At 40.3% G+C, this 27,681-nt stretch overlaps 2 protein-coding genes across 3 annotated transcripts in view; one reads left to right on the plus strand and one right to left on the minus strand.

Moving 5' to 3' along the window:
* Positions 1–1,148: 1,148 nt before the first annotated feature.
* LOC306831503 (transcriptional regulator ATRX-like) lies at positions 1,149–26,939 on the minus strand. Of its 2 annotated transcripts, none has more exons than XM_079355640.1 (34): positions 26,731–26,939; positions 25,564–25,670; positions 25,424–25,479; positions 24,148–24,176; positions 22,936–23,057; positions 22,495–22,611; positions 21,834–21,943; positions 20,142–20,209; positions 18,264–20,035; positions 16,827–16,887; positions 12,652–12,800; positions 12,334–12,489; positions 12,136–12,247; positions 11,383–11,473; positions 11,099–11,284; positions 10,833–10,977; positions 9,957–10,066; positions 9,636–9,779; positions 9,359–9,533; positions 9,114–9,251; positions 8,242–8,417; positions 8,036–8,153; positions 6,847–7,015; positions 6,610–6,662; positions 6,414–6,531; positions 6,242–6,333; positions 6,048–6,153; positions 5,743–5,920; positions 3,376–3,567; positions 3,146–3,289; positions 2,905–2,976; positions 2,732–2,827; positions 1,781–1,909; positions 1,149–1,688 (listed from the first exon to the last, which is right to left on the minus strand). In XM_079355640.1, exons 1-34 carry the CDS (start codon positions 26,748–26,750, stop codon positions 1,605–1,607), a joined length of 5,595 nt encoding a protein of 1,864 aa, XP_079211766.1. In that variant the 5' UTR covers positions 26,751–26,939; the 3' UTR covers positions 1,149–1,604. The 2 variants fall into 2 exon arrangements, with proteins under 2 accessions (XP_079211766.1, XP_079211765.1); XM_079355639.1 differs by having other exon boundaries at positions 25,564–25,673.
* Positions 11,299–27,681, plus strand: part of pls3 (plastin 3 (T isoform)) — a 34,329-nt gene continuing 17,946 nt past the window's right edge. Inside the window, exon 1 of the mRNA XM_079355664.1 lies at positions 11,299–11,355. Coding sequence (XP_079211790.1) covers positions 11,329–11,355 — 27 coding nt within the window. The 5' untranslated portion in view covers positions 11,299–11,328. The remainder of the gene's footprint in view (positions 11,356–27,681) is intronic.

Genomic DNA, 27,681 nt, shown 5'->3' on the forward strand with positions numbered 1-27,681 from the left:
AACAGACTGTCATCCCCTAACTCCTGCAATCCTCATTCGTGCACGGCCTGCTCCGACCTCCGTGGAAAGAAAGTGTGGACAACAGGAATGTGAGGACTACAAAGGAGAAATCCTCCCTGCATCTGCGAATCAAACTCGTTTTTATTGACAAGTACATTTATGAGGAATTTGTCTTACTTTCATCACATCTAAACTCGATGACTGCGACAGCATTCCCTACCATAGATCATTGGCAAGTCCTCAATAAACATCAGTTCCTCAAGAACTCTGCTTAACGCATGCTTACCCACATCCACTCATTTGATCAAATCAGACCTTTCATGCTAAATTTTCATTTGCTTGCTGCCCCATATTAAAAAAATATTCAAATTTGGGATTTCTGGCTAAATTTACAAAAGAATAGATTTCACAGAATTCTCAATGAAAATTTAAAACAAGAATTTCCATGTTTCAGAAAATGTCCTGGAAGAATTGTGAGCATCAAAGTTGTACTTTACCCAAAGTTTAAAAAAATTCTGATGGCAGTTTGTGAAAGTTGTCAAGAAATTTGTCTCGGTGTATTGGTGCAAAAGAAGAAAAAGGCTAAAATAACAAGTACGTAAAACGAGAGCAATTACCAATATATACAATAGAATTTTAAAAATGTTAAAGAATAATTTAAATATAAACAAAGTACAAAGAGTGCATGAGAGAAAATAAATTTGAAGTCCAGTGGGTCTTATCCCATCTCTCCCACTATCACAGTTCTGTTAACATTGAGTAAGGTCTTTTACCTGCTCTTTTAAAAAGAATGATTGAGAGAAAATTAGAGCTAAAAATATATATTCTAAAATACTGAAACCTTCGGCTGTGACGATACAGGTGGACTGATGAACAGATTGAGCTTCATGGATACTGGTTGAAAATGTCGAACTATATTGTATATTGGAAGTTAGAGCTTAATTTTTACATTTCAATGGCACTTAAGTCTCATTGTAACTCACATAGGTTCAAAATTAGAATAATGTGCATATGATCAAATGTATTTTCCCTTTATCAAAAACAGTTTAAAATCTCATCTAGGAAATTAATATAATACTGTAAATGAAACTTTGCCCCTAACATGGCCGAGTCTTTTTGATTGTTCACAAACATGGACAAAGAAACAAGAATTTTTCAGTTGGATTTATTACAAACATTTAACAAAAACATTTAAAATTCATAAATGTAGGAAATTGAAGTCCAGTCATTGGTAAGGCATAAAACTTCCAGAGTGAACTCTGACACGGATGTTCTTCTTTTAGCATGATGCAGCTGAATAACTATGTTTCTAAGAATATTTGCATACCCTTCCAAAAGCACTTAACCCTAACCCTAACTTTTCTACGTATCCTTCGTGTGTTAAAGTGCACATAGCGTCACATAAAACATTCAGTGCATTCTACCTCTGCTATAATAAAGTACTAGAAATAAAGTCTAATATCATCTGTTGTGTTGTTTGAATCACATAGCTGCCCAGCATTACATACATTCAGTTGGAGTGTTAACATAAGGCCACAATTCTGAAGTGAAAAAACAAACAGCTCTCTCCTCCCACTGAAAAATGATTTTCTAGTTCAGGTCTGTCATCGCTGGTTCACTGTGTTTACGGTCGACTGCATCGCTTGTTGTCTTCGTCTGTTCAGGATGGCCTGAATGCTGAGTGTGAGCTGTGGAGGGATGTGATCAATGTGTGAGATTTGGTGATTTTTCACACGCATGTTCATACACGAACGCACTCAGACTCATTTAAGTGACTTACTGTTTGTTGTTTTGAAAGGATCTCTCGATAAAAGGATTGCCTGACTTGCATCTCGTTCTCTTCAGACAATTTCAAAGTTAGAGCTCTGTTTTGGATCACGGCTTCAGGCAGCTGAGGAAGCTCTTGCCGCTGTGGCACAAAGTCATTTTTACAAACACATGATGAACAAAGACAATTCTGATAAAGTTAACCGACAGCATAGGGCTTTGGTTTGGTATTTCGTTGTATTGTAGGAAATGTGACAAAATACACCAGAGGATTCTCATTGTCAGCTCTACTGGTAGCTTTTATATCCAGGAGAGAAGCAGTGCTTCACAGCCATAATGAAATTGATTATAACTTGCCCCTTAAACTAACTTTAGTTGTCAGTCATGTTCTTAAGACGATGTGATTTGTGTTTTTTTATTCATATTTTGCAGCCATCTGATTTCCAGAAGCATGTTATCTCGTTTTTTAAGAAAAGCAGAACTGAGAAGTTTGAGGTAGACTAATGTTCGTTTTTTGCTATTACACTGATGCCAGACTATTACAAAAATATATGTAATTATTATTTTTATGGAAACTTTTGTTGTGCTACTATTGGAGGTGTTCAAATATGTGGATTAAAAACTCAACTGTTCAAAGGAAAAGCTGGAGATCTGTCAGATAAACATGTATGCTGAGTTCTACTTCACTCTACTTGTGCTGCTTGCTGTCGCTCCACTATTTCTGTTACAATCGTTATTTCATCGAAAAATGAAATTAGAAACAACATGAATAGTGAACAATCTTTGTCTACACTACAGCTTCAACTGTATAAACTCAGAACACTCAATCAACTCTCTTGATGCAGTATTAAATCCAACTGTAGCTGTCAGGTGAGGCCTTAATGACCTTTTCCAAGATGTTGGTATTCCTTATAAAATCTGACATTTTAACAAATGTGTTACAACGAGACCTCCGGTCACTTACCGCTTGTAACATGTAGTGCTCAATAGTATGAGACGTCATCCTCTGCAGAGACAGGAAGGACGTCGACATGCTTGCTCTGCTCTCGTTCAGTCGTTCCTGCAGAGAAGTTTTTATGTTATGTACTGCATAAAACATAAAAAACTATATTTACATAAAATGATATTTATTAATACCAAAAGCTGTTCATTGGTCATCGTTTCCAAGTTTTCCTTGCTTAAAGTGACAGAAAGATTGGCGGTGTTTGACTGGGGAAGAAAGGTGAAGGCACACGTTAACGTTTGGTTAATACATATATATTATACATACATAACACTTTGCAGGAAGTCTAGAGATTGTTATTTCACTAGATGGAGTTGTGATTGTGATGATTGAGTGATTGAGTAACCAGTTGTAATTGATTGTTTGACTTTTTACCTCAGCCTGATACTCGGCCCAGGCAGCGTTGCGCTCCGCCTCACTGAGCTCTTCCTCTTGCTTATGGTCCAGCAGAGATTCGTGCTCGTGGAAAGATACTATCTGGTTCTTACATGTTTGTAAGAGCTGTTCCAGGACTTTGTCCTAGGAAACAGAAGCAAATAGCCAGTCAATCATAGCATGTATGTTCTGAGGCATCAAAGCACAAACCTGAAAATACAAATGGTTACCTTTGGTGACACTGACGTAGTTCTTTTACTTTTCTTAGAGTTTGGGTCATCCAGTAGATCTGGCTCAAATGTGTAGAGTTCATTCAGTTCAGAAAGGGTGAAGTGCCTCTTAATCTGCTGCTGATCCACCACTCGAGAGGACAAAGACTGCTTGGTCACCTGACGATCATAGATCTTCTCCTCCATGGTGCCCTGGAGCAGGGGAGAATTGAAGCAACTTTTGAATGAACCCTTTAAACCCTTTGTGCTCGTCAGAGTGTGACAGACGCAGGGTGTGTGTCAGCCCCACAGGGGGTGCTATACCTTCTGCACAGTGGACATATTTGTCCACACACAACTGTTATGAAACATGGAGAATTTGGATCACATTGAACAGTGTATATAAGAGTTACATGCCATGATAGAATATCAATGGGTAGATCTTGGAGATGCAGCGACTGGGAAATCAGGGACGATATCGATGTTTGAAATAACAATTTAGCCAAATGCAGATTGTTTCATGACTTCTTTTGGCCACCAATTTCTCTCATGTTTTGACAATGAAAACAAGCCAGTTTGTTCAACAGGTGACTTTATCTGCAAAACCTCTTCTCTGATTCAGTATTGAGGTGTACTTGACGCAAACATAACATTAATTTGGAACAAAAAACAAACACTGACGGTTTGAGTGGTTCATTAGCCGATAAGCATTATGATGATCTGTCAACAGGGCCGATGCATCAGTGCATCCTCGGTAGATCTGTTTAGGTAGGAACTTTCAAATGTATATGAAGACGTCTGTGACTCCCCTTCTCTGCTACGGAAACACTGATCCATGCTTTCATCACATCCAAACTCGATGACTGCGACAGCATTCCCTACCATAGATCATTGGCAAGTCCTCAATAAACATCAGTTCCTCAAGAACTCTGCTTAACGCCTGCTTACCCACATCCACTCATTTGATCAAATAAAAGCTTCCATGCTAAATTTTCATTTGCTTGCTGCCCCAGACTGCAAAAAAATTCAAATTGGGGATTTCTGACTAATTTTACAAAAGAACAGGTTTCACAGAATTCTCAATAATGAAAATTTAAAGCAAGAATTTCCATGTCCTGGAAGAATTGTGAGCATCGAAGTTGTACTTCACCCAAAGTTTAAAAAGATTCTGATGGCAGTTTGTAAAAGTTGTGAAGAAATTCCTGAACAGTGGAGTGGATACTTTGAGGATCTCCTCAATCCCACCGTCACGTCTTCCACTGAGGAAGCAGAGGCTGAGTTCTCAGAGGTAGACTCGTCCATCACCCGAGCCGAAGTCACCGAGGTGGTTAGCAAGCTCCATGCAGGCAAGGCACCGGGGGTGGATAAGTATCTTAAGTCTCTGGATGTGCAGGGGCTTGACATGTCTCTGTAACATTGCGTTGGACTGGCAGACCGGGGTGGTGGTCCTTCTTTTCAAGATTGGGGATCGGAGGATGTGATCCACCTACTGGGGAATCACACTCCTCAGCCTCCCTGGGAAAGTCTATTCCAGGGTACTGAAGATGAGGATCCGACTGTTAGTCGAACCTCGAATCCAAAAGGAACAATGTGGTTCTCCTCCTGGCCGAGGAACACTGGACCAGCTCTACACTCTCTATCGGGTGCTCGAGGGTTCATGGGAGTTCACCCAACCAATCGACATGTGCTTTGTGGGCTTGGATAAGGCGTTCGACCGTGTCCCCCGTGGCGTGCTGTGGGGGTCTGGGGCCCTTTGCTTAGGGCTGTATGGTCCCTGTATGACCGGAGCAGGAGCCTGGTTTCCCATTGCTGGCAATAAGTCGGACCAGTTCCCGGTGTGCATTGGCCTCCGCCAGGGCTGCCCTTTGTCACCGGTTCTATTCATAACTTTTATAGACAGAATTTCTAGGTGCAGCCAGGGGCCGGAGGGGTCCAGGTTTGGTACCACGGGATCTCGTTTCTGCTTTTCTGATTTATTGGTAAAAGCACAATAGGATCCTTGAGACCTTGAACATTTGGCCCTTGTAAAATTACAGCCTCTGCAAGTAGTCCATGTTCAACACCGTCTTTATCTGTATCCTAAAATCAAAGATTTTGGGGGGGCATTTTTTTCTTCTTCTCAGAATTCATTTTAAAACAGACTTCCAGTCGTCTTAACTCACACTTCAGTCTAGTCATATTTTTATCTTAATATTAAGATCAATAATACACAGACCTCTTTGTTATGTGACTTCTTCAAATACGCCATTTATTAGCCCTAACCCCGGGTGTTGCATGTCTCTGAGGCTCAGCAGATTATCTCTCCAAACATCTACGATAGTTTGGTGAGAATGTTAACGCTTACATTAAAAAATATACACAAAATATAATACAGGACAAAATGCCTACCTGAGCCAGGAAGCGGTAGATGAACACTGGTTTGAGCTGACCAAAGCGATACACCCTGTATATGCTCTGTATGTCATAGGAGGGATTCCATGAGGCATCAAATATGATGACTCTATTAGCAGCAACCAGGTTGATGCCGAGTGAGCAAGCTCTTGTTGACATCAGAAACAATCGGCCGCTATAAAAAAACACAATCCAAACTACATCATGATATTGTCACACATCGGCCCTCATATATGAATAAATATTATTTATTTTTGTACATAAGAAGCCCAAAAAAAATTAATGAGTCAGTTCATTCATACCGGACATTGGCAGTATCATTAAACAGATCTATCCATTTAGTCCTTAATGTAGCAGAGGTGGAACCATCAAGACGATAGTAATCGATGTTCTTGATCCAACTGCCTGCTGTGATATCAAAGAAGAGGAATCATTAAAGTTTAGGTACCATAAAGGAAACATCACAGTTCTATGTTACTCTCCATAAACAGAATACCTTTAGAAGATGGAGGGTTTCTTGCCCGGTGAGAGGCCTCCAGGAAATCCTCTATCAGGCCCAATGAAATCAGTGACTGACTGAACACAAGCCTGAAGCAGAAAAGGACACAATCAAGCGTCATCTTCTTCAAAGACAGTTACATTTGTATCAGATAACTGTTTTAACTTACACTTTGTCCTCTAGATCTTCAGCCATTCTGAGGATCTCGAACAAGAGCAACATTTTCCCAGAGTGCTCCATGATTTTGGCATCCTGTTCTGACAGCAGACTGTCGAACCAGCTCTTTCCTACACAGAGGACAGCACATGCTAAAGTGTGTAAGTGTGCATGCTACAGTGTATTAAGGATGATTAATGAATCAATACCTTCCACTGTTGGAGCTCCTTTGGACACACTTCCTCCTGTTTGGTTCACACCACTACATCAGACAAAAAAGAAGTGTCAACACTTTGTTCTTTCTTTCTACAAAATGATGCGTCCTGAGTTTTCAAGCTAACACAGCTTTCTGGTGTATGTGAAAGCTCAAGATGTGCGAAAAACGTCCATAATACACAAACAAGGTGAAATGTATTTGTAATAGAGAGAAATGATACATGTTTTACCTCTTAGCTGCAGTTTTAACTTTATTCTTCTTTTGCAAAACTCTTTCTTTTTTGATCTTGCTGAGCTCAAGGCACCACGGGTGAGACCAGATCCTGCTGAGCATATCGAAGTCCTTGAACAGGTTTGCTCCGACCTTTTTCATTTCTCTGTTAGTAAACGAACCAACACCTGGGGGGAAAAAAAAAACAAACCTTTAACCTGCAGAGCTCAGTGGAAGTTCAAGCAGGAGGACTGGTTATATCTTTCACACATTCCTTCACGTCTTCACTTCAACCTGAAGCGCTCCCCCGACCACTTCCTCTGTGTCCCTGCACTGCTGATCAGCTGACCATGGGCGTTTATTCGTTAAGTAACTAACCAATCAGTTTCTCACCGTGCTGTTGCTAAATGCTTGAACAGTTCTCTCTTCCACAGTTTTTCGGTCTTTTTAGTGCAACCGTTCCTCCGCCCCAGTCAACTTCCTCTCCGCTGGGTCCAGATTCAGCCTCAGAAACCCACCCGTCACAGCCTCCATTCCTCTTCACCACCACCAGTCTCTACACTCCATAGGAGGCTATCCCGCCCTGCTTTCATCCTCATGACTTCTCCTAGTACATGAAGTCGTTACGATGTAGTCTGATCTCAAAAGACTTTGCACATTTAATCCTAAATTGTTGCACATTTCATTGTTGGAAAAATAATTTTTCATTCTTACTTGAGTGTCTCCTGATTGACACTGTGCGAAGAATGAATGTTATTATCTTTAAATTACAACATGATGTGGCAGAAGGAGAGATGACCTATAATCAATCAATCAATCAAATTTTATTTGTATAGCACCTTCCAGTACCAAATGGTGCACAAGGTGCTTTCCAGGGTAAAAACAAGAACAAAGCAACACAACTAAAACATAATTAAAACACAATGGTGACATGAAAGAGCAGCAGACACAGCTGCACCACAAAAGGTGCACAAAGTGCATTGAAGTGTAAAAGTTATATAAGTGCAGTAAAAATGTAACAACTTGTCAGGTAAATGTAAGGTTGAACCAGTCAATAGTCTCTACCAAAACAAACGCAGGTTTCAGAGACCGAAATGACAAGTCTGCAAACTGAAGGTGCGAACAAACTTGGATTTGTTTGAATTCCCTTTTACAAATGTAACGTCGTTCTTTCCACTCCTGTAATGACCGACAATCAAGATTCTTACCAGAGATGTGTTCGAGGTAGAAGCGGTACAGCTGGTACTGAAGTTGGGAAATCCTCACTGCCAGCACGTACTCATGTTTTGGAGGTAGAAACTGAGTCAACTCTGAGTAATCTCTTCTCTGAAAAATCAAACAATCACGTTTGTAAGATCTGGACTATAAAACCAAACCGTTTTTGAGCATATATACGCACAGTCATCTTTTTTACCTGCACACATCCAGCCAACATAGCATGAAGCACGTGAGCACGCTTCTTCATGATGCGGACGTCTTTGGGTGTGGAGTCAGCACATTGGCCGTTCTGTATGGGGTTGATGAAACGGTTTCTGAATTCTCCCAGAGAGCCCAGAAGATTCTTCTTGATGAAATTCACCATGCAGTGGTCTGTGGGAAGCAAATCAAGTGTATCAAATCTATCAATATAAAAAATGGACTTTTAAGTCCACACTGAATTTACTCAGAGCTCAGTAATGTGGAGTAACTTGTTGCCACATTTTCAAAACAATATTTTTGCTTTTTTTAACTATGGAGAGGTATTACATATATCTGTAAAGATTTGAAACATAAAACTTTAATTAGACCAAACAAAGAAAGGTAAATCACTTTAAAAACTGCAATTAGCATCCCAAAATAAACAGGCAGAGACAAATTAAAAGAACAGAAAATAGTTTGGCATGGTTCAACAGTTTTGTTTACTTTCATGTCAGCTTTAGAAATCCACTGTGAAAAGTGAAAGTAACATAATTGGTCCTGTCTTTTAAATATCATCTATTTAAAAGTTACTGTGACATTTTTATTGAACTTAACTCACAAAGGAAACATTTGTTTTGCATATTAAGAAAATAAATGAATTTGACATGAAAAACAAAAACATCTGTCAACAGCCTCTTGAAAAAGACCCAACACGTCAGCTCATAGGCAGAGAAACAGTGACATTTTAGTGAGCTCAATGTGTTACAGAATTAACGGGTGATATTAATTCAGTAAATTAATTAAAATAGATCACTATCTCATAACTCTCTCCTTAGATCTATCATACTTTCAGCACAGAGTGACCGCATGTTTTAAGCCATGACTTACACTCAATCAGGTTGTTCTGTAGCGGTGTGCCAGTTAGCACCACTCTTCGTCGAGTCCTGATTGCATTCATAGCTTTGGAAATGTCTGTAGCTTGATTGCGCAGGGTGTGGCCCTCATCACAAACCACCATATCTGGACCTGTAAAAAAAAAAAAAAACACATGGTAGGGAGAAATCAGCAACAGACAGTCAAAAGCTAAACCAGGTCACACTTCAACAACATCATGGAGCTCATTGGTTACATACCTGGATCCACCAGGAGGCTTTTTAACACCTTTTTCGTTTCGATGCTTTTCCTCTGAGCTAATGACATGATGCAATACATCCTGTAGCTTATAATCATGACTCCTCCGTCCCTCTGCCACCTCTGCAGCGCGCAGATTCGTTCTGAAAGACTTTTTAATGTAGCCACTTCTGTTACCTGAAGTGTGAGAGGTGTGATCAAAGATTTATAGCGATGGTTATGTCATGAAGCCTCCGAAGTAAAACATGTAGAAATGCCCATTTAAACTGCTTTCCAAACCTCGACTCTATCCTGCCCCATGTTGTCCTGCCATTTCTTGAACTCGTTCACCCAGTTGAGGATGGTATTAACCGGACACACCACCAGAGCAGTTCTGAATTTGAGTTTCTCTGACAGCAGCACTGTGTGCAGGAAGGTTACCACCTAAGAAACACAAGTATGAGTATGAAAGACCACAACATGAAGGCCAGTTTGAAGTTAAATGATAGGGTATTTTGTGCTAAAGGAAATATCTAAAGTGTCTTAAATATTGTTTATCATTAATCAAGGATGAATCAAAGCAAACAAGGACACTGGGTGCAGATTTGTCCATGTCGTCACCTGCAGAGTTTTCCCCAGGCCCATACAGTGTCCCAGTATACAGCCTGATCCAGGGGAGGAGTTGGCCTTCTGCACAGACTCACAGCAACTGTCCCAGATGAACTTAACGCCTGTTGGAAGATACAAATACTTCAAGAAAATATTCAAAGATAAAAAAAAAAAAAAGATTCTTAACCAAAAACAAGAATTTAACTGCGCAGCTAAGATCTGAAAAAAAACGTTGTTTTGTGGCTTAATAGTTAAGATGATATACTTATTCAAATCATCTAAGGCTACGAACATTGTAAAAGTGGTTCAAGACAAGAAACGTGTAACTCAGTACTATGTGCGCTATTTTACTTTGCGCTGTACAAACGTCTCATATAATCTGTCATTACATTGTAATGTCTTACAATACTGCATGCACAGTATGTAAGGATGTTTTGTCTTCCACCTCTTTCTTCACCCTGGACGGATGTGGGAGTAGTCACCCAGGCTCTTTCTCATACAATTCCATCTCCTTCTCAGCCTTGGGAGATGGGTAAATAGTCACGTAGGCTCTTTTCTCACACGAGGGGATAGACTGTGCCCTGCTGGGTGGGCAGCGGCCCTATGTGGCGTGATGGAAGCGTGTTCTGAAATGTATTCAAGTTTGCCTTTTCTCGGGGCCTCTTTCTCTCCTCACCGTGTGAGAGAGGGGTCTTCGAACGCTGACTCTGCCTTCGAATAAATGTTCATTGAGACCAGTACGATCTCGGGGTTACTTTTTTGAATAGATCTTCTCTGTCTTTATTCTCACTCTTTGGTATTAGAAAAAAATCCACAACACATGTCTATGAAGTGCATACAGTAAATTGATGTCAACGTCAGTCAATTGTAGTAAAAGTACACACTAACCATCCAACTGGTGGGGCTTAAGTCTCATCACTAAGTTCCTGTGCACCTGAACAAGAGCTTCTTTGGTCTCTTTGTCTTGATCCAGGTCCAGCTTAGTGGTGATAGGGCACCTCACTTGAGACAGCTCATCCTCTATTTCAATTATCTGTGAAACAACAGCATCCGTGACCAACAGAACCAGAATACGGATGCAAGCATGTCACGAACAATACTTCCCTTAGTATGTGATCATTATCAACACAGTGCAGTTTCTACGTCTGCAGTACCTCTCTCATGGCCGCCATCTCTTTCTCCCTGTCTGCCAGTCGTTGGCGTCGCTCCTCCTCCTCTCTGAGAGCTTCCTGGGTCTCTGCATGTAGGTTCTCATCCTCGAGAATTTTGCGAATCTTTCTGCGTCCTTTGGGGGTCCCTTTACTGTCGCTCATATCCTCGTCTGCATCCTCTTTATCGCTCTGCTCACATCGATAAAAGATCCATCAAGCTATAAGACCGTCACATGACAAAGTCCTCATCTGAGAGTGAGGTAAGATAAAGAAGGAGAAACTGCTACCTTTTCACAGCTGGAGTCTGATAACCAAATGTAGGATTCTTTGGTCTGCTGTTCTTGACTGCTGGAAGCTTCCTTGTTTTTACTGGATGGTCTGGAGCCATAAAAAAAAGAGCGAAAATTATCATTAAAGATTAACCTATTTAAAGTTAATCAAGCAATTCTATCTCTATTCCTATACAAGTTTACAGAGTGACCAACATAATGCAAGTTTTAGTCAAGTAGTATAAAGATGTCATGTTTTTTATTCAGGAATTTTTAAAAAACTGATTTTCATATTCATGTTTTTGTTTACTGAAACCTCTCTTCAGTTGAGTCGTCTGAATTCAACTCAGCTCGTTTAGCCGCTTTGTTGAGTGAATGCTTCTATTTCATTCAAAGATTTCACACAAATACATTCAATCAATATGGATCATTATTGAAAACAAATGGTTGAGGTTGGTTGGTTGGTTCACTTCTATTTGATATCTCAGATTAACCACCAGGGCCACACTGAGGAGTGTGTTGGTGAACAGTCTCTGAGTCACTGGAGCACTTAATGGAACTGAACATTTATTGATGAATTGAGATGAACATGCTGTGGTGAGTAGAAAGGTTCAGTCTTCCACTGTAGTAATTGTGTGTTTACTTACCAGTAACTGCATGTTTGATTGTTTATAAAATGTCATTCATTCGATGTAGTAAGATTTTAAATCAAACCTTTTTTACAATACTACCTTGGTTCGATGTCATGAATGGAATCTAAAAAACATTTACCTTTTGACCTCGTCTTCACCTGCTTCATCCTCGGAATGACTCAGCTCCATGCTCATCCCATCTTCTTCTGGCCCGGACTTGTCGTCACCGTCACTCTCACTCTCACTATCAGCTTGGAAGAAATCAAAATCAGACATTAAGGCAGATCAAGTTCCCCCCTATCTGGCTACTTATTTTTAATGTCAGAGGCGTTCTTACAGCTCAGATGTATGCATTCGGCTTTTTTGTTCTGCTTTCCTTCTTCCGCCTTGTCACTTGATGTTCCTTCATCAAAACTGAGTTTGTGACGGAGGAGATGGTGCCTGTTGTTCTGCTTATCAGACGGCGTGTCAGACTGCACTGAAGAGTCTTCCCCTGAAGTACAAGTATCGTCTTTTATCATGTCTCCTTCTACCTTTAAGTCAGATTACAACTCAGATAACTCATTAAGTGCAGAAATGATCAATACTTGTGCTTATAAAAAAAATATGCACAAGAGTGAACCTGAAGCTCTGTTGCTTTTAACAAATGACATACCGTTTTCATCACTTTCATCTTCATTCCCCTTTTTGACCTCGTCGACATCCGAATCGGACTCATCATCTTGCGTTTCCTCCTCTGAAGATATTTCATCATCCGAGGAGAAGTTGGCTTTGATTTGGGCCAATAGAATTTTCTTAGCGATTCTTTCAAAAGTAGAAAAAAAAGGGGGGAAAAAAAAAAAGGTACCCGAGGTTCATTTCATGATCATTTAGTGTCTTCAGCTTGATATTTTTCCATAGTATGAAGGCAAACGAGTAATAACAGATTGAAGGATCTAAAACAAGATTTAATGACCAGTAGTGCTTCAGTTATTGACCTTTAAATCTGAACAGACTTTAAATAGAGTCACTGGTTTCTTGTGCTTACATCAAGGTCTGCAAGTGACAACTACTACTTATTAAAGTGAACAACACTTAAACAGATGAAAAAGTACGACAAAAAACAGACAGAGGGGTTTTCAAAAGTACGAATTTATTACAACAACAGGTTTTCCTTCACAGAAAAAACATTTAGTTTCTTATAGTTTGGGAAAGTGAGGGAGTGAGCACTTCTTTGTATTCTTACAAAGTGTTTCGTCTGCTTGAGTTGGACACACCTTTGGTCTTCTTTTTTTGACAGTGGAATTCAAAAATACGAGCTCGTCAGATCATTGATCACTACCTCAACTATACACAGCAGCTCACATTTCAAGAGCAACGCGCTCCTCGGGTACTATTCTCAATGTTCTGTTTAACCTGGGACAAAACCAACACTTAACTCATAGTTTGTAGATACGTATTTACACACAAAGAATTGGTTTCTTCATCAAACATAATGCACCAGTGACAGTTAAAAACTTAAGACAAATGATCATTGAAATAAATATTTTTTAAAAAGGTGGGGTGGGATTAAGTCTTTGATACCATCTACTAAACAAGACTTTTCAAACAAGTGCTTGATCTGTAATCATTTATGAACACCGAGTCCAACAGCTCAAAGTGGTTTGGGTAGAGACCTCCCACACCCAGGCCAACGTCCAATAAGATTTGATTTTCAAAGAAGCGATTCCAGGCGACAGCAGCTTCTACCAGGCAGAGCTTTGAATCTCCTTTGACACATTCAGACCGTCACAAAAGATGAGGAGCCAAACACTGAAGAGGAAACGTTCGGACCCCAGAAAGAATAGCTGAGCTCTCAGGTACAGCTAACTGGGATCCTTACAAATCTACATAATGCCACACATTTACATGGCATAACTGCCATTGGTAATCACATGTTCTCTATGTTTTAGCCCACTAACAGAGTCAACTTTACACTTTTGCTGACCATTATTCAACAGTTTAAGTTGTGCTACTTTTACAGTATAAAAAAAAGAAGAAAGACTCGTCATTAAAAAAAACAACTACTCCTGCCGAGAGGAGGCTACAATATCCAACATTTAAGTGATTGGGGCCTGACAGCACTGCAATCACTGCTGTGCTGTCAGAAAATCCGACCTGGAAAAAACATAAGACAGAAACATGGATGTCATTAAAAGCACAAAGGGAAGTCTGTGCTTCTTGCATAAGATGGATGTTGTTTCATGAGGAGCCCAGCCTCGATTCTCAGATATACAACCCTCTTGAATATGTCGACTGAAACTGACCTGGAAGGCTTTTCGCGCAAACTTATCTTTTCTTCTTCACTTATTCAAAAGGTGACAACTGGTTTCAAGTGCATCCGTTTGTGTTCCAGATGCACTGGTTGACTTGCTGACTTTATTCAATTTTAACATTTTCTTTTTTTCAGGAAATGTTCTGGTGCGTTCCAGCTGGGAACGATGCCACCACGAGTTAACCATATTCCAGTCACGAGTTTGCAACAAGTTGAGTAAGCCACATTAACGCTTCCGAGGAGTACCTTTGTTTGGTTAGCTCGAGGCGATAAAAGAGAGAACTTTCTCAATACCATGATGATGAGCGGGATCGATCAAATTACACTAAAACAAGACTGAGTTATAAATACACATTCAAGTGTACAGCTTAATCTTCACGGAGCAGAAATGTTTAAGCATGGGCTACTGAATTTCCTCTAAGTTTCCGAGTCGGAATTCTGAGAGCGTTCCAGCTGAAGCATCAGACTGAGAGCGGAGCAAGCTTCGAACATTACTGACAGCAAAAAGTTATTGATCCTGGGCGAAATACAAAAACCCCCCCCCAAAAAACCCCCAATTCTGGCCTTTCTTAAATCTTTTAAAGTACATTTTTTTGGGGGGACGCAGGGCGGCCTAGCGGTTTAGTTACACCTCCTGTACAATGATTATGTCCACTGAGTGGACATAATAAAATAGTCCACTGAGTGGACATAATAAAATAGTCCACTGAGTGGACATAATAAATATTGTTGATTAGGCTATTTGATCATCAGAAAGTCATTGTGTATCGTCCTGTGGGTCGATGTAGACGGGATGTTTGTGCTGCTGCGCACATGATATGAAACATGTAGCTTGTGCGTACACCTGAGTCCGACACAGAATATTTTTAGGCATCGAGATAATTTACAGGACCAGCTGGTCATCAGTCACGAACAAACGATCGGTACACCTCCAGTTTGTATATACAGTCAAAATCAATGAATCTGTTTTAAAGCTACTGTCTGCTTTAGAAAATGGTCAGCAAAAATGTATTCTCTGTGTAAAGAAAGTGGAATAAAACATACAAAAACACTGACATGGCAGACACTGAGGTCTGTAAATGAGAATGGATAACAATGATGGGTCTATGATGGTGCCAATTCCTTCCAGAATTGCACTAATACAACTCAGGAATCTCAGGTTCAGCTGTCAACACACTGGAGTCAAGGAAACAAAATGCCAATTCACCTTTTTTTTTGTACTAGAAATTAAGAGTACTTTCAGATTATAAGTGTATTTTCTCTCACGTTTTAATGCATGCTTTGTAACACTGTGTTTCAGGGAATGTCATCGCATTTCCTCAGCATCTGGCCCAAAGCAGCGATACATTTTTAGTCTCCATTATTGACCCGGGAGTGTTAGATAGACGTCTCAAAAAGTCAGGAAATAAATGTTGAAATATGTGAATGGTTACATGGAGTGCTGTAAGTGGTGGACAATGAGCCCCTGGGTGTTCTGATCTTTCTGAGAGCAGCACTACGCAATGACACGTCTCCAAAAGACTTCAAAACATGTCACCTCTCTGATCTTCAACACAGCAGAATAAATATACAAAAGGGTTCAGAACAACTTGACCATTTGAATTCACACGTCAGAGAGGATGACACTAAAACGTGTTGTAGAAAGACTGCTGAATAAACTTTGTGGTCAGTATTGACAAGGTCTGTAAAACGACTGGACTGTATCCCTGTAATGCTGAACAGCATAAAATGCACTCACAGAGCCAGGTAATCAGTCGCAGGACTTTTGACTAAAAAAGCCTTTATGAAATGTAGATTGTTATTTCCAGATTGAGATCCCCGTAGGATTAAATGAAGAATTAAAATGCAAAAATAGGATGTTCTGAAGGTGAAGCTCAACAACATCAAACCAATAATGAACACATAAAAAAGCTGACACTGCAGTATCAGTCAAAATAAAAATGAGACTTCACAAAAGAAATGTTTTCATGCTGTTTGTACAGATTCTGTTGGACAACATTGTTTTGTGTGTTCTGTGATTAAAAATAGTAGTAAAAAAAAAAAAAAAAAAAGTAAAGCAATACTGTCACTGAAAAGCTAAGTGTAACATCTGAACGGGTCGTGACGTGAGGCTCAGACCTCTACAAGGCCAAAAAGTTCAAGTTCAACGTTTCTCCATTTAAGTCAGTTGAGTTTGCCAAGGCGACGGCAGAATAAGAATCCTGACTAAAATGTCTCTCTGGTATTTACTAAAGTGCTTACTGGCACACTAAATAAAACACAGACAGGCACAGCATGTAGCCCACTCCAAACACGGTTCAGAGTCCCTGCTTTCTTTCTTTTTGGCCCTGTGCTTCCCAGTGTTCCTTCAGAACGTGTATTTGATTGCTGGGGCCCGACTGCAGCTGCGCTTCGGTCTCGTCTGAATCGACTGTAACTGGGTCTTAATGACACCACTGTTGCTAGATTTTTCAGAGATGTTGGGGTTCGTGGCCCCAGCTTTTTTCCCACATTTAGGCTGTTTAATAAACTCGAGATCTGGGCTTTTTGATCCATACCTATTTTCTGGGTCATCATCATCTTCTGCCGCCCACGAGGGCCCAGACTGCTCCTCATCTCCTACACAAACAAAACAAATGATTAGTGTTAGTTTTTCAGTGAACGAAATCATGTTTCTGCATCGTGAAAGACCAGATAACAGAAAAGGAGAAGCTACATGGTATCAATGCTCCGAGACTTTTCTAAAGGTAGAATGACTTTTTAAGTTGTTACATTAATAGAAGAACTGCCATAGTAGCAGGTGACCTAAAAGAAATCTTTCACATCCAAAATATGTCACGTAGTTGTCATGTAGGATAAACACTTCCACAAGACTGTTGTCTGACTGAATTTAGTAAACATGTTTAAAAAGAAACACAAACTGAAGAGGCATGACTGACAGATTTTTCATCATTGTTCACAGGAGAATATGGGATTACAGACACCTACCATAAAGGGTGATGATTAGTAAGAGCTATCAAAGTCTAGCAAATGTAGTTTTTCTGTAATAATCAGGCAATTAATAAAACTATTTAGGAAGTGACAAAAATACTGTGAGTTTGAACTCAAATACACTTTGAGCTCTACTTAGAAATCCAGTTAAAATTAAACAGAAGCAACCTCAACTCTTCAATCTGAACAGCTGAGCGGGCTGAGGCCTAGTTTACACGGAGACGCTGTGACAGTAAGACGAAATAGTTGAGTAACAAATTGGCCTTTCGTTCACATGGCGTTGGTGTTTCACGGAGGTGAAGACGCAAGCTTTGGATTGCGAGCTCCAGGGTGGGGCGATACTGATGCGGGGGGCGTATCGCAGCCATGTGAACAAAAAGGAGCGAACTCTCTGGCTGCGATGACCTCACCACACCTCCCCCCATAGATTTGGACATGCGCAGTAGCCAAGAACAAACAAACAACAATGGCGGCGGATCCACTTGTGCTATGTGTGCTTCAGCAGCTATTCGCGTTGTATAGTCTCTTAAAACAGAACCTTGATATGATACATCGTGTGTGTTGCCACCGAAAAGGCATCGAAAACTTGCGGTAAATAGTTCACCTATTAAATAGTGCTACTGTGAAATGAAGAATAAATGTGCGTGCGTTCTTTTCCGGTGGCCTGAGGAGATGTTGTGGAGGAAGTGGTTATACTGGCGCATGTCGCGTTGTAAAGTTCCACTGCCCACTACTGGCCAGACGTGAGAACTACATCGTTTTCTCTCAAGACCGAGACCTGCGGTATAGAAGATTTGTACTTTGAATCTGAAGCCTAATTAGTACCAGCCGTCAGTCTGTCTGAACTGCTCAGTGGACTATTTTCATCTTCTTTCCCCTTCTCCTAGCCTCCTTTCACCTCCTCCCCTCTTCCCACTCAAATGCAGGAAGTCCTGATTACTGGGGATGTTAACACCAAGTCCTATGAGCTGAAATCTAATCACGTCGTCATGGATGAGACTCACCTGAAGACTGATGGAACCCTGCTGCTCCCATTGAGGCCACGTCTTCAGTGATCGGCTTCATCTTCTGATTGCTCCCGTCACTCTCTGAGTCGTCATCTTGATCATCTTCACTGGACGAGGAAGACGACTCCATTGCGTCCTGAGGAGTTGAAGACTTTGACTTTGCAGCCTGCAACCTGCACTGCTTTCTAGCAACACCTTTATCCTCTCTTTTGACCAGGTGAGGCTTCCCTATTGGCCTGAGGGTATTCAAGTGCTTTACTTCCTTGTGCGTGTCTTGATCATCACTCGAGGAATCGGTCCCACTTTCCCTTCGAGACTTTGTTCGGTCATTTGAGTCAGGCTCGGGGGAACCTCGGTCCAGCATCTTGCGTTTGCGGCGCATTTTCTCAGGTGAAAGCGGCGTGTTCTTAGTGAGCCAAAAGAGACATTTCTTGGCCACCTTCGTGGACGCTTTTCCATCCTCATCACTCTGGGCATCATCAGAACTCTGTGGTATGGCCGCTCGCTCGAGCAGGGCTGCAGGGACCTCGTCCGAGTCCGAGTCGTCTCTTTCTCTGCTGAGACTTTGCCCTTCTGGGTTTTTGGCGGGAACGGTGCTGGAGGTTTCCTCGGGGTCCGAGTCACTGTCACTATCAGCAGCAGAAAGGGACTGTTTCCCCTTGACGTCACTTTGTCTACGCAAAGGTGTTGTCTTCACACGAGGAGATCTTCTATTGCCCTGTCCCTCCTCTTGGTGTGGAGATGAACTGGAGTTGTCGTTGCTAACTTTGCCGTCAGCTGTAGCCCCCGCAACACCGCTCTCTTCGTCTTCTGAAGCATCCTTTCCCTCGGACTTCTTATCCGTTAATCGGCTGCCCTCGCTCATCTCGGAGTTGTCGTTGGATTGCTCTTGCGCCATAGGTACAGGTGTTAGTTTCACCACGAGCGTTTTCGTCATGTTGACCCCACTTTCGGACGTCTTCTCACCGATTTTTTGTGGCTTCTGTACGGCTTCGCGTGAATCATCTGAACAGTTCTGGGTGGTTAGCACATCTGCGAAGCCCTTAGAGTCCGAGTCCTCGTCTTCTAAATGTTCGCCTGCCAATTTCTGCAAGACACCCAAGGATCTTTTATCAGAGACTTCCAGCTCCGTGTCTGCTCCCGGTGCAGCTTGGCTATTGCACTGATCACTGAGGAACTTGTCCCAAAGGCTTACAAGATCCAAGTCACTGAACTCTTCCTTAAGGCTTTCCTCGAGAGCTGTCAGGGATTTTCGCAAACCTTTATAAACTGACAAAAACGAGTTTAGATATATACTGCGGACTCCAGGCGTTTGTTTGCTCTTTGTGACAGAATTAATAAAATTGAGAAATATGCGGTTTAATATGTTTGTCGAGTCGACTAAGTGTTTGGCCTTTTTGGTTATCTCCTTGGATATCTGCAGCGTGTTGTAGTTGAACACAACACTGCCGTCCATACCGGTGTGATCCCATTTATCCAGAGGAAGCTTTCGCGACAGGCCAGGCAACATGGCGTACAGTCCAGATTTTTCCTGGCCTACTCGGCTCTTCTTGCGCTGCTGATGTAAAAGACTCTCCATGTTTTCCAGGACGTTGTCGCAGGCTACCACCAGGTCAAAGAGGGGCTCCGGGCTGCACACATAGCAGTACCATTTACTTTCCAAGATGCCCGACAGTTCCTTTCTTCCCAAATTCCTTAGAATGCACTTCTTGCAAAAAGCGTTGCTGCAGTAGTCGCAACATATCAAGTTGCCTCCTTCGGCACACCATCTATTGAAGGAAAAGTTAAGAGCTAGTGAATGCAAGAGCTTAGTATAAAGGACGTTAAGGATAGGTCTATTTTATAAGTTGACTTTTTAAATACTACAAATCCTACCTGCATTGCTCATCCATTCCATCCCCGTCCTTACTGATGTCATCACTTGAGTAATACTTGTAGCAAGACTGAAAAAAAAAAAAAAAAAATTAGTTAGAGTTAGTCTGAACTTTGATCTGTTAATTCTATAGTTTAAAAAAAAAAAAAGAGAGAAATGTCATCAAAGAAATGTTTTCAACAAATGTGGATTTCTTCAACCAAAGCATTTAAAATAACGTCAATATGTCAAATAGTTAAGTTGTTGTTGACTGGAAAACCTGGACACAATATTTTCATCTGTTTGAATATAAACCAACGATAGAAAAGCTCAGACGCTGATGCCTGTCTGTTACAGCCTAATGACAAACAGGTATCAGCAAGTGTAACAGTCCATGCACCTATACTATAACCGTCAGCCTGTATCAGTGGAAATCTGTTCTTCATGTCTCCAGACGTCTGCTTACTACTTTTAGTACTGTCTAACTAAACAATACTAAAGAAATAATTCTTCCTGCCGTTTAAATGCCATCTCCTCAGCCATGTCATACAACAACAAAACAACAATATACAGTTTACAAAAGGTTCAGAGTAAACGTTTGTTTTTAGAAGACCAACTAGAATGTACTCAAAGGCCCGACTGAACAGAACGTCCGAGGCTCTGTGGTGTAATATAAAACAATCCTTCTGTTAAACGGAGATGTGTCCACGTTTTGACTAAATACCAGAGAGACTTGAGTCTTTGTCAGGACATTGGTGACAGAGACAACACAGGTGTTTCAATATTATTAAGATGCATTGCAGAGGTCACAAAACCTCAGTTTGCTAGCAGGCATTTACAAATCATATATGAAGGCTGCTTTATATCTTAATTATATCTAAACACATGTGTCGTCTGTGTCGATAACATCCTCCTGACAAAAGAATCACAGAGACAAGTGCCTCTTGAACAAAAGGATTTTTATGCATCACAGGGCCTCGGACTGTCAGTTCAGACTGCCTTTCTTCACAATGAACTGTCTTTGTAATTTTTATTTTTTTTAATTTTCTTTATTGATCCCCTAAGGGGAAATTAGGCGTTTACACTCTGGTGAACATGCAGCGCACACACTGAAATATCCTCGTGCACAAAGAGGATCCTATGGACATGCACCGACAGAGAGACATCAGAGCGACGGAGCTGGCAGCGCTCTCCAGCTACCAGGCAAACATACAGATTTGGTCCGCACCCTGACTTGAACCAGCGACCCTCCGGTACCCGACCCAAGTCCCTACAGATTGAGCTCCTGCTGCCCCAAATCAGTGGCCTCAGGACAGTCATTTATTAACATGCTATTTGACTTCAGTCCCTGTTCATGAAGAGCATGATTACTATACTCGCTTTAACCTTTTTCCTCTAAAGTATTTTTCATTTGTGCTCAGCATCGTCATGCAGTGTAGATGAGGAATTAAAGGTATCTGAACATCTCTAAATCACAATGACTGTGTTACTTCAGTTGTTATAACATTCATCATATTCCACTACTGATGTCAGAATCATGCTTCATACAAAAAGTATGGACTCCTCCATTAAAGAAAGCTGTTTTAAATCTTTTTTTTTAACACAATGCATCAAATGTCTTTTGTTTTTTGACTCCTTGAGAGATGCCGACAGGGGTCATAGGACATTTAAAATACCTATATCTATGAATATGGAGGATTACTAAGAACACTCACCTTACAAATGAGCACTTTGAGAACGGGGTGGCGATAGATGCAGTCCTTCTGGAAGTGGTTGACTTGTCGGCCGCATGCAGTGCAAGACACTATTTCCATGTGTTCACTTCCTGAGAAAGAAGAAGACTGAGCTTAGCTAAACAAAGGTTATAAATGGGGCTTCTTCAACACTTCTCACTGTTGAGCCCACACTTAAACTCCACGAGCAGTATCAGAGGTTAGAACCAAAATGTAAAGTGTTTGCTTTCTGAAGGCTCATGCCTTCAATTGTTTCCCTCCATCAGATGTGCATCGACTAAAAAACACTAAATTATAAAATAATGGAAAATATTTCTTGAAATATTGTTTTGCCAATAAGAATATGAACCCAACTTTGTGTTGAACTTGACAGCTACTTCACAGTGTTTCTACTTTTTTTTACTATAGTGCCTTTTAAATTTTTTAATTTCGTTGTTACATTTATTATTCTCGTGTTTCAATCCGTCCTGCCACTGATATCTATCTATTCTATTTAGCCTTCACGTCTCTTTGCCTTGTATCCCAAGTTGTCTCTGTTGTTGAATGAATATATTTCCCCACTGTAACACTTTAGGACCGGGCTTTGCGAGTAATCCTGAATCCAAGCACAATCGTATGACTGCATTCATCAGCAGTGACTGACCTCCACGTCTTCTTGAAAACTCTTTCCGCAGAACACCTGGTTTACGGCTGCGAAACTCTGGACCCCTGAAGTCGTCTCTTCCATTCTCAACAGCCTCGGGCCTCACCAGCACAGTGCCTGCCATTAAAAAAAACATAGCTCCAGTAAACCAACATATTCTGTCATTACTAAATGTGTTTTCAATCATAAAGGTGTCTAAAGCCCGATCAACCTCAACCTCCCTGAGAGGATGAACACGGAATAGATGAAGACTGATTATTTAGTCTTGCATTTAGCACTAGTGAATTCCAAGTGTTCCTGACCAAAGTGACTCCTACATATTCACTGAAACACATCTTTAGACCACAACACAACTCAATGGATAGGTCATCATTGCATGTTGGCATACAGGCTAGGAGACAAAGTAACTCAGGGCTGACATTTAAGAACATGAGGACTTACCTTTGGGCAACCGAGTGATATCAGGGTGACCATTTATGTTGACTGGTAACTCCACATCTTCACTTGCCTCCGAGTCCCCAGATTCATCCAGTCCAGAGTGCTTTATGACAACAGAGGGTTTTCTGTAATACAGCATAAAGTCTGTTTAGTTAGCAGCTTTTCTGGAATGCCCAAAAAGATGCACAAAGTAACTTAAGTGTTTGAGTATGACCCAAGTATAAATTAAGACGCGCTCACAGAGCATGCATACCGCAGCTAGGAATAATGGAATAAGTGTCCGGGATGGTGTCTCAGAATATTATAGAAGACCAATTACAGAGATGCAATGAAACATCTTATGCAAATGTACAACTCTGGTTTAAGAGTATAAAGCTTCAGTGCAAACGAGACAGGCTCTGTATGATACCGCTTTCTGCAGAAAGTTATTCTATGCAATGAAATACCCAGAGACTAAAGACTTTGCTTTGAGATCGTCATTCAAACAGAAAAATCCACGACAACACGATGACGCTCCAGCTGCGGAAGAAGCTGCAAAGTTTTCCCATATACCGCGTCAGCCAATTGTCTCCCTCCCTTATTCCTCCGCTGGCCTGCACTCAAACTGCTACACAACGTCGTAATACAACGCATGTATGGCTTTACATAATCAGGACGCACACTCCGTTTTACAAGACAGGCTGACTCGAAAAGTGAAAAAATAAATAAAAAAAAGGGATGAGCTGTGGGTCTGTGGATCTGCACATCGGAGAACACAGAACAGGACAGCTACTTGACTGACTTTGAGGATCATTTTGAGTCATTTTAAATCAGATACAGCCAGAACACTCCAGGATTTCATGATAACGAAGGCTGTCTGCTCTGTGTGTCCATGCATGCATGTGCAAGAACTGTACCGTGCCACAGCACACCTCTTCCAAGTAACAAGTAAGTGTATGCTGCTTGAGCACAGACCGTTGCGCTCCCACTGGTCAAATGAACCGGACTTTAGAGGTGAAGCGTGCTTAGGCACGGTACAGATTGCCCAGAGTGACAGCGCCTTTAACTGCAGTAAATAATAATCCTGTTTTCCTTCAGTTTGAGCACTGATAGGATGCATCAGAGCTACAAAAAATATTACCCGTACAATTATTTCAGCAATGAACAAGAAAACAGTGGACAGTTTATTCTATCACACAACTTTTTCTAGGATTGTGGAAGTAATAATCAACTCACCTCCTCGATACTCTGCTGTCCATTCCTGCCTGAAAGTCAAGAGAGTTTATTAGTGAAGCCCTTATTTAGCGGTTTCACTATCAGTGTTAAATACTTCACAGTGAAGTCTGAAGGTGGGATGCATGTCCTGTTGTTTGCATTTTCTTCATGCATATTTTCTTTACAGATTGTAAGTATTGCAAATAAACTGTGAATTAACATCAAACATTTCAGTTAACTCAAAAACATTTTTAAAGGCTGAAGTGGGAACTAACCAAATTGATTCGATTTTTTTTTAACTTTGATTCAGCCAAGTTTTGTATTACATTTCTGTGTGAATCTTATTTTAGGGATCCAGTTATGAAAAGAGTGAAGACCGGTCAAGGTGATTGGTAGATAAAAAATGTACAGACTAAGTATATTTTTTCCTACTTTAAATTATAAATAATTTTTTAAGCACCATCAATTTTTAACTGCATTCTTGTCAATTTTTACACACCAATGTGTGCCTTTTCAGCACAACATTATTAGATTACATTAAATGTACTTTATTGTCCCCAGGGGAACATGTGTTTTGACAACAGTGCAGAGAAAACACACAGCTCTGCCCGACTTACGATATCAAGCATAGAAGACAGAACAGCTGTAAAAACACATCAAGAAAACATAAAAATAATAATAAAAACATAATAAACATAAATAAAAAGCATAAAGACTGAAATAATAGACACTTAAATATTGTGCATGACCTGGTTCAAACACTGATGAATGCATTCATGATACTTTTATAAAGAGTCTGTGTTTCAGTACGATTCTAGCCTGAGAGATTTCTAAACGTGATCTAATTATTATATTTCCCTGGGTTATTGTTCTTCTTCAGGCCATGCGTACACACAAATGATTGACCAGCTTTCTGGTAAAATGTTAATATATCCACTCTTTTAACTAAGTGAATGACATATTAAAAATACATCCAGTAAAAAATAGACAAACAAACTGTGGGTATGGATTCACAACAAAAACAGCAACAAAAGTGTATCCGAGTCTTGGGGGACTACATGCAACACAAGAAATGTTACTATAGTTAAGTTACTGATTGCTGAAGACATGCAGACAGCAGAGGAGAGAGAAGCTGCAGCCACACCAAATGTGCTTAAAACTCAGAAGAGTTTCTATACACGACTATCATGGTAAAAAAAAAAAAAAGAAACTACCCACAATTTGAACCTTGGCCGTCATCAATTTGTGAGCATTTAAAAAATAAAAACAAATGCAGACATCAGGGATGTTCTTTTACCTCTGTCTCAGTTTGATTTATTGAGTTTCCCAAAAAACAACTTCTGTTTGGCACACCTGTGGAGAGAAGATACGTTTAATAGACTTATAAAGCAGGATGATTCAATCTTTCCACCACTAGCGATCACTGAAGAGCTGTACCATCAACATCCTGTGGGTCTGAAGTGCCATTGGTGCCCTCAACGGTGGACTGGGCCAAGTATTCATGCAGTTTGTTGACCAACACATTCAGTTTGCTGGTCGTTGTACTGCTGTCAAACAAAAACAGAAAACAATTTAGAGAGAAGGTAGTTAGGTAGAGTTGTTTGATCAAATTAGTGGTTTGACTTTCGCTTCATATGGTTTATTTCTGCATTATTTTAAGCGGATGAACAATTAACTTATATACATAAATGTCATCGCTCATTTGAAAAATTAGAGGGCTTATAAACAAGTAGTGAGAAGCATCAAAGGTGTCAGTATCAGCACTGATGTTCAAACCTGTGCATCTCATAAGGATGTTTACATTTACAGACCATCAAGCAGTATTACATTCTTAAAGTGTAACTTTCTAATTTTAAGTCATTGATCTTGTAAATGTACAACTTAATTACTTCACTTTAATCTCGTTATAAAAAAAGAGAAACAAGTCAGAAGGTCTAAATTTCAAGACGTTATAATACATTTCGACTTTATACTGAACATTTTATGTTGACTTTTCCACGAAGATCATAAAAACCAAAATATTTCTCTATGATTCATTTTTATATAGGATAGGATAATACTTTATTGATTGAAATTCGGGCGTTACAGCAGCAGCAGTGCAGAATCAAAACAAAAAGTCAAAAACCGAATAAAAATATAACAAACATAAATACAATTCCAGGTAGTAAGGAGGGGATATATACATGTATATACATAGACATATATGTCTGCCACTCAGCCTTCTTCCTTACTCCGTAGTTGCTGCTTTGTTACATTTGGTTAATAAAACACATAATAAAGATGTTTCTTGCTCATATTACAGAAAGCCAGCCACGTATTTGTTTGTTTATATGTTTTTATGTATTTGTCTCAAAACATCAATAAATATTTGCTATCGCTGAGAGACGTCAACTACGCGCGCTTTTCAAACACACGTGACCTGTGTGCTTTACGTGAGTGAAAAAAATGCGTGCAGTAATTAATGTAAATAATTAATTATATCTGACAGAATAAGAGTTGTTGTTACTTAAGTTTACAGTTAGCGAACACAGCTAGCTGCTTGCTAAGCTAGCTCATCTTCGTGGTTTCTGGTGAACAATAATGATTTCAGAGCGCATTTTATACCTGAGCCTTTCCGCTGACATGTCGTCGAACAGCCGAACAACCGAAGTCGTCGAAGTTCTTCGTCTCTCGTGAATCTATTCAGGTAGAAACATGACGCCCAATATTTCTCTCGTACCCCCAACACAAGCTTGAGCAAGGAGGCTCTATGCTAACAACAACCAGCTAATGGCTTCCTCCTCCTCTTCTTCTATTTGGTTTATTGTCACTCGGCAACCAGTTTAAAGACACATTACCGCCACCTACTGGACTGGAGTGTTGAAAAATATAGGCGGTAACAAAAACAACAACAAAAACATACACTGTCCTTGTTTTTTTATTTTAGTTTACAGTATCATTGATTTAATAATCTTTTACAAGACCCAGTTCCCATTATATTAGATAAGATAAGATATAATTTATTGATCCTCAAGGGGGAAATTCGGGCATTGCAGCATCAATACAGAAATCAAAAAGGTAAAGACCAAATAAATAGTAACATAAATACAATTTGAAAAATAGTAGAAGAAGATATATAAAGAAGACTATACATAATGAGATGAACTCAACAGGACAATGAAGAAAAGATGTGCAGTGGATGGCAGGTTAAAGTGACCACTGATGATTTAAAGTGACGTGTGTTCAGAGGTCACTTTAAATCATCACCGGTACAGAAACAGCATAGTTAATCTATAAGTGTTTACATCTTTCCCTTAGCCTCTTCCTCTCACCCTCATAAAAAAATAATCCCTGCCTTTTCCCCTGGCTTCTGCACCCACTTGTTCTTCAATGTTAATAAAGATTTCTCCTGTATCACATAAATCGTTATGCTTTACTTATAACTGTGATTCAACTGTTGGTGATTTTCTGGTCAATATGTCTGCACCCTCATTTCCTCCTACACCTAGGCTTTGCTGTTTCCTACTCCTATGGCGGATGGCATTCAGCTATCAAGTTAATTGCCACCAATTACTG

Source organism: Symphodus melops, assembly GCF_947650265.1.
Source record: "Symphodus melops genome assembly, chromosome: 11".
NCBI lineage: Eukaryota > Metazoa > Chordata > Actinopteri > Labriformes > Labridae > Symphodus > Symphodus melops.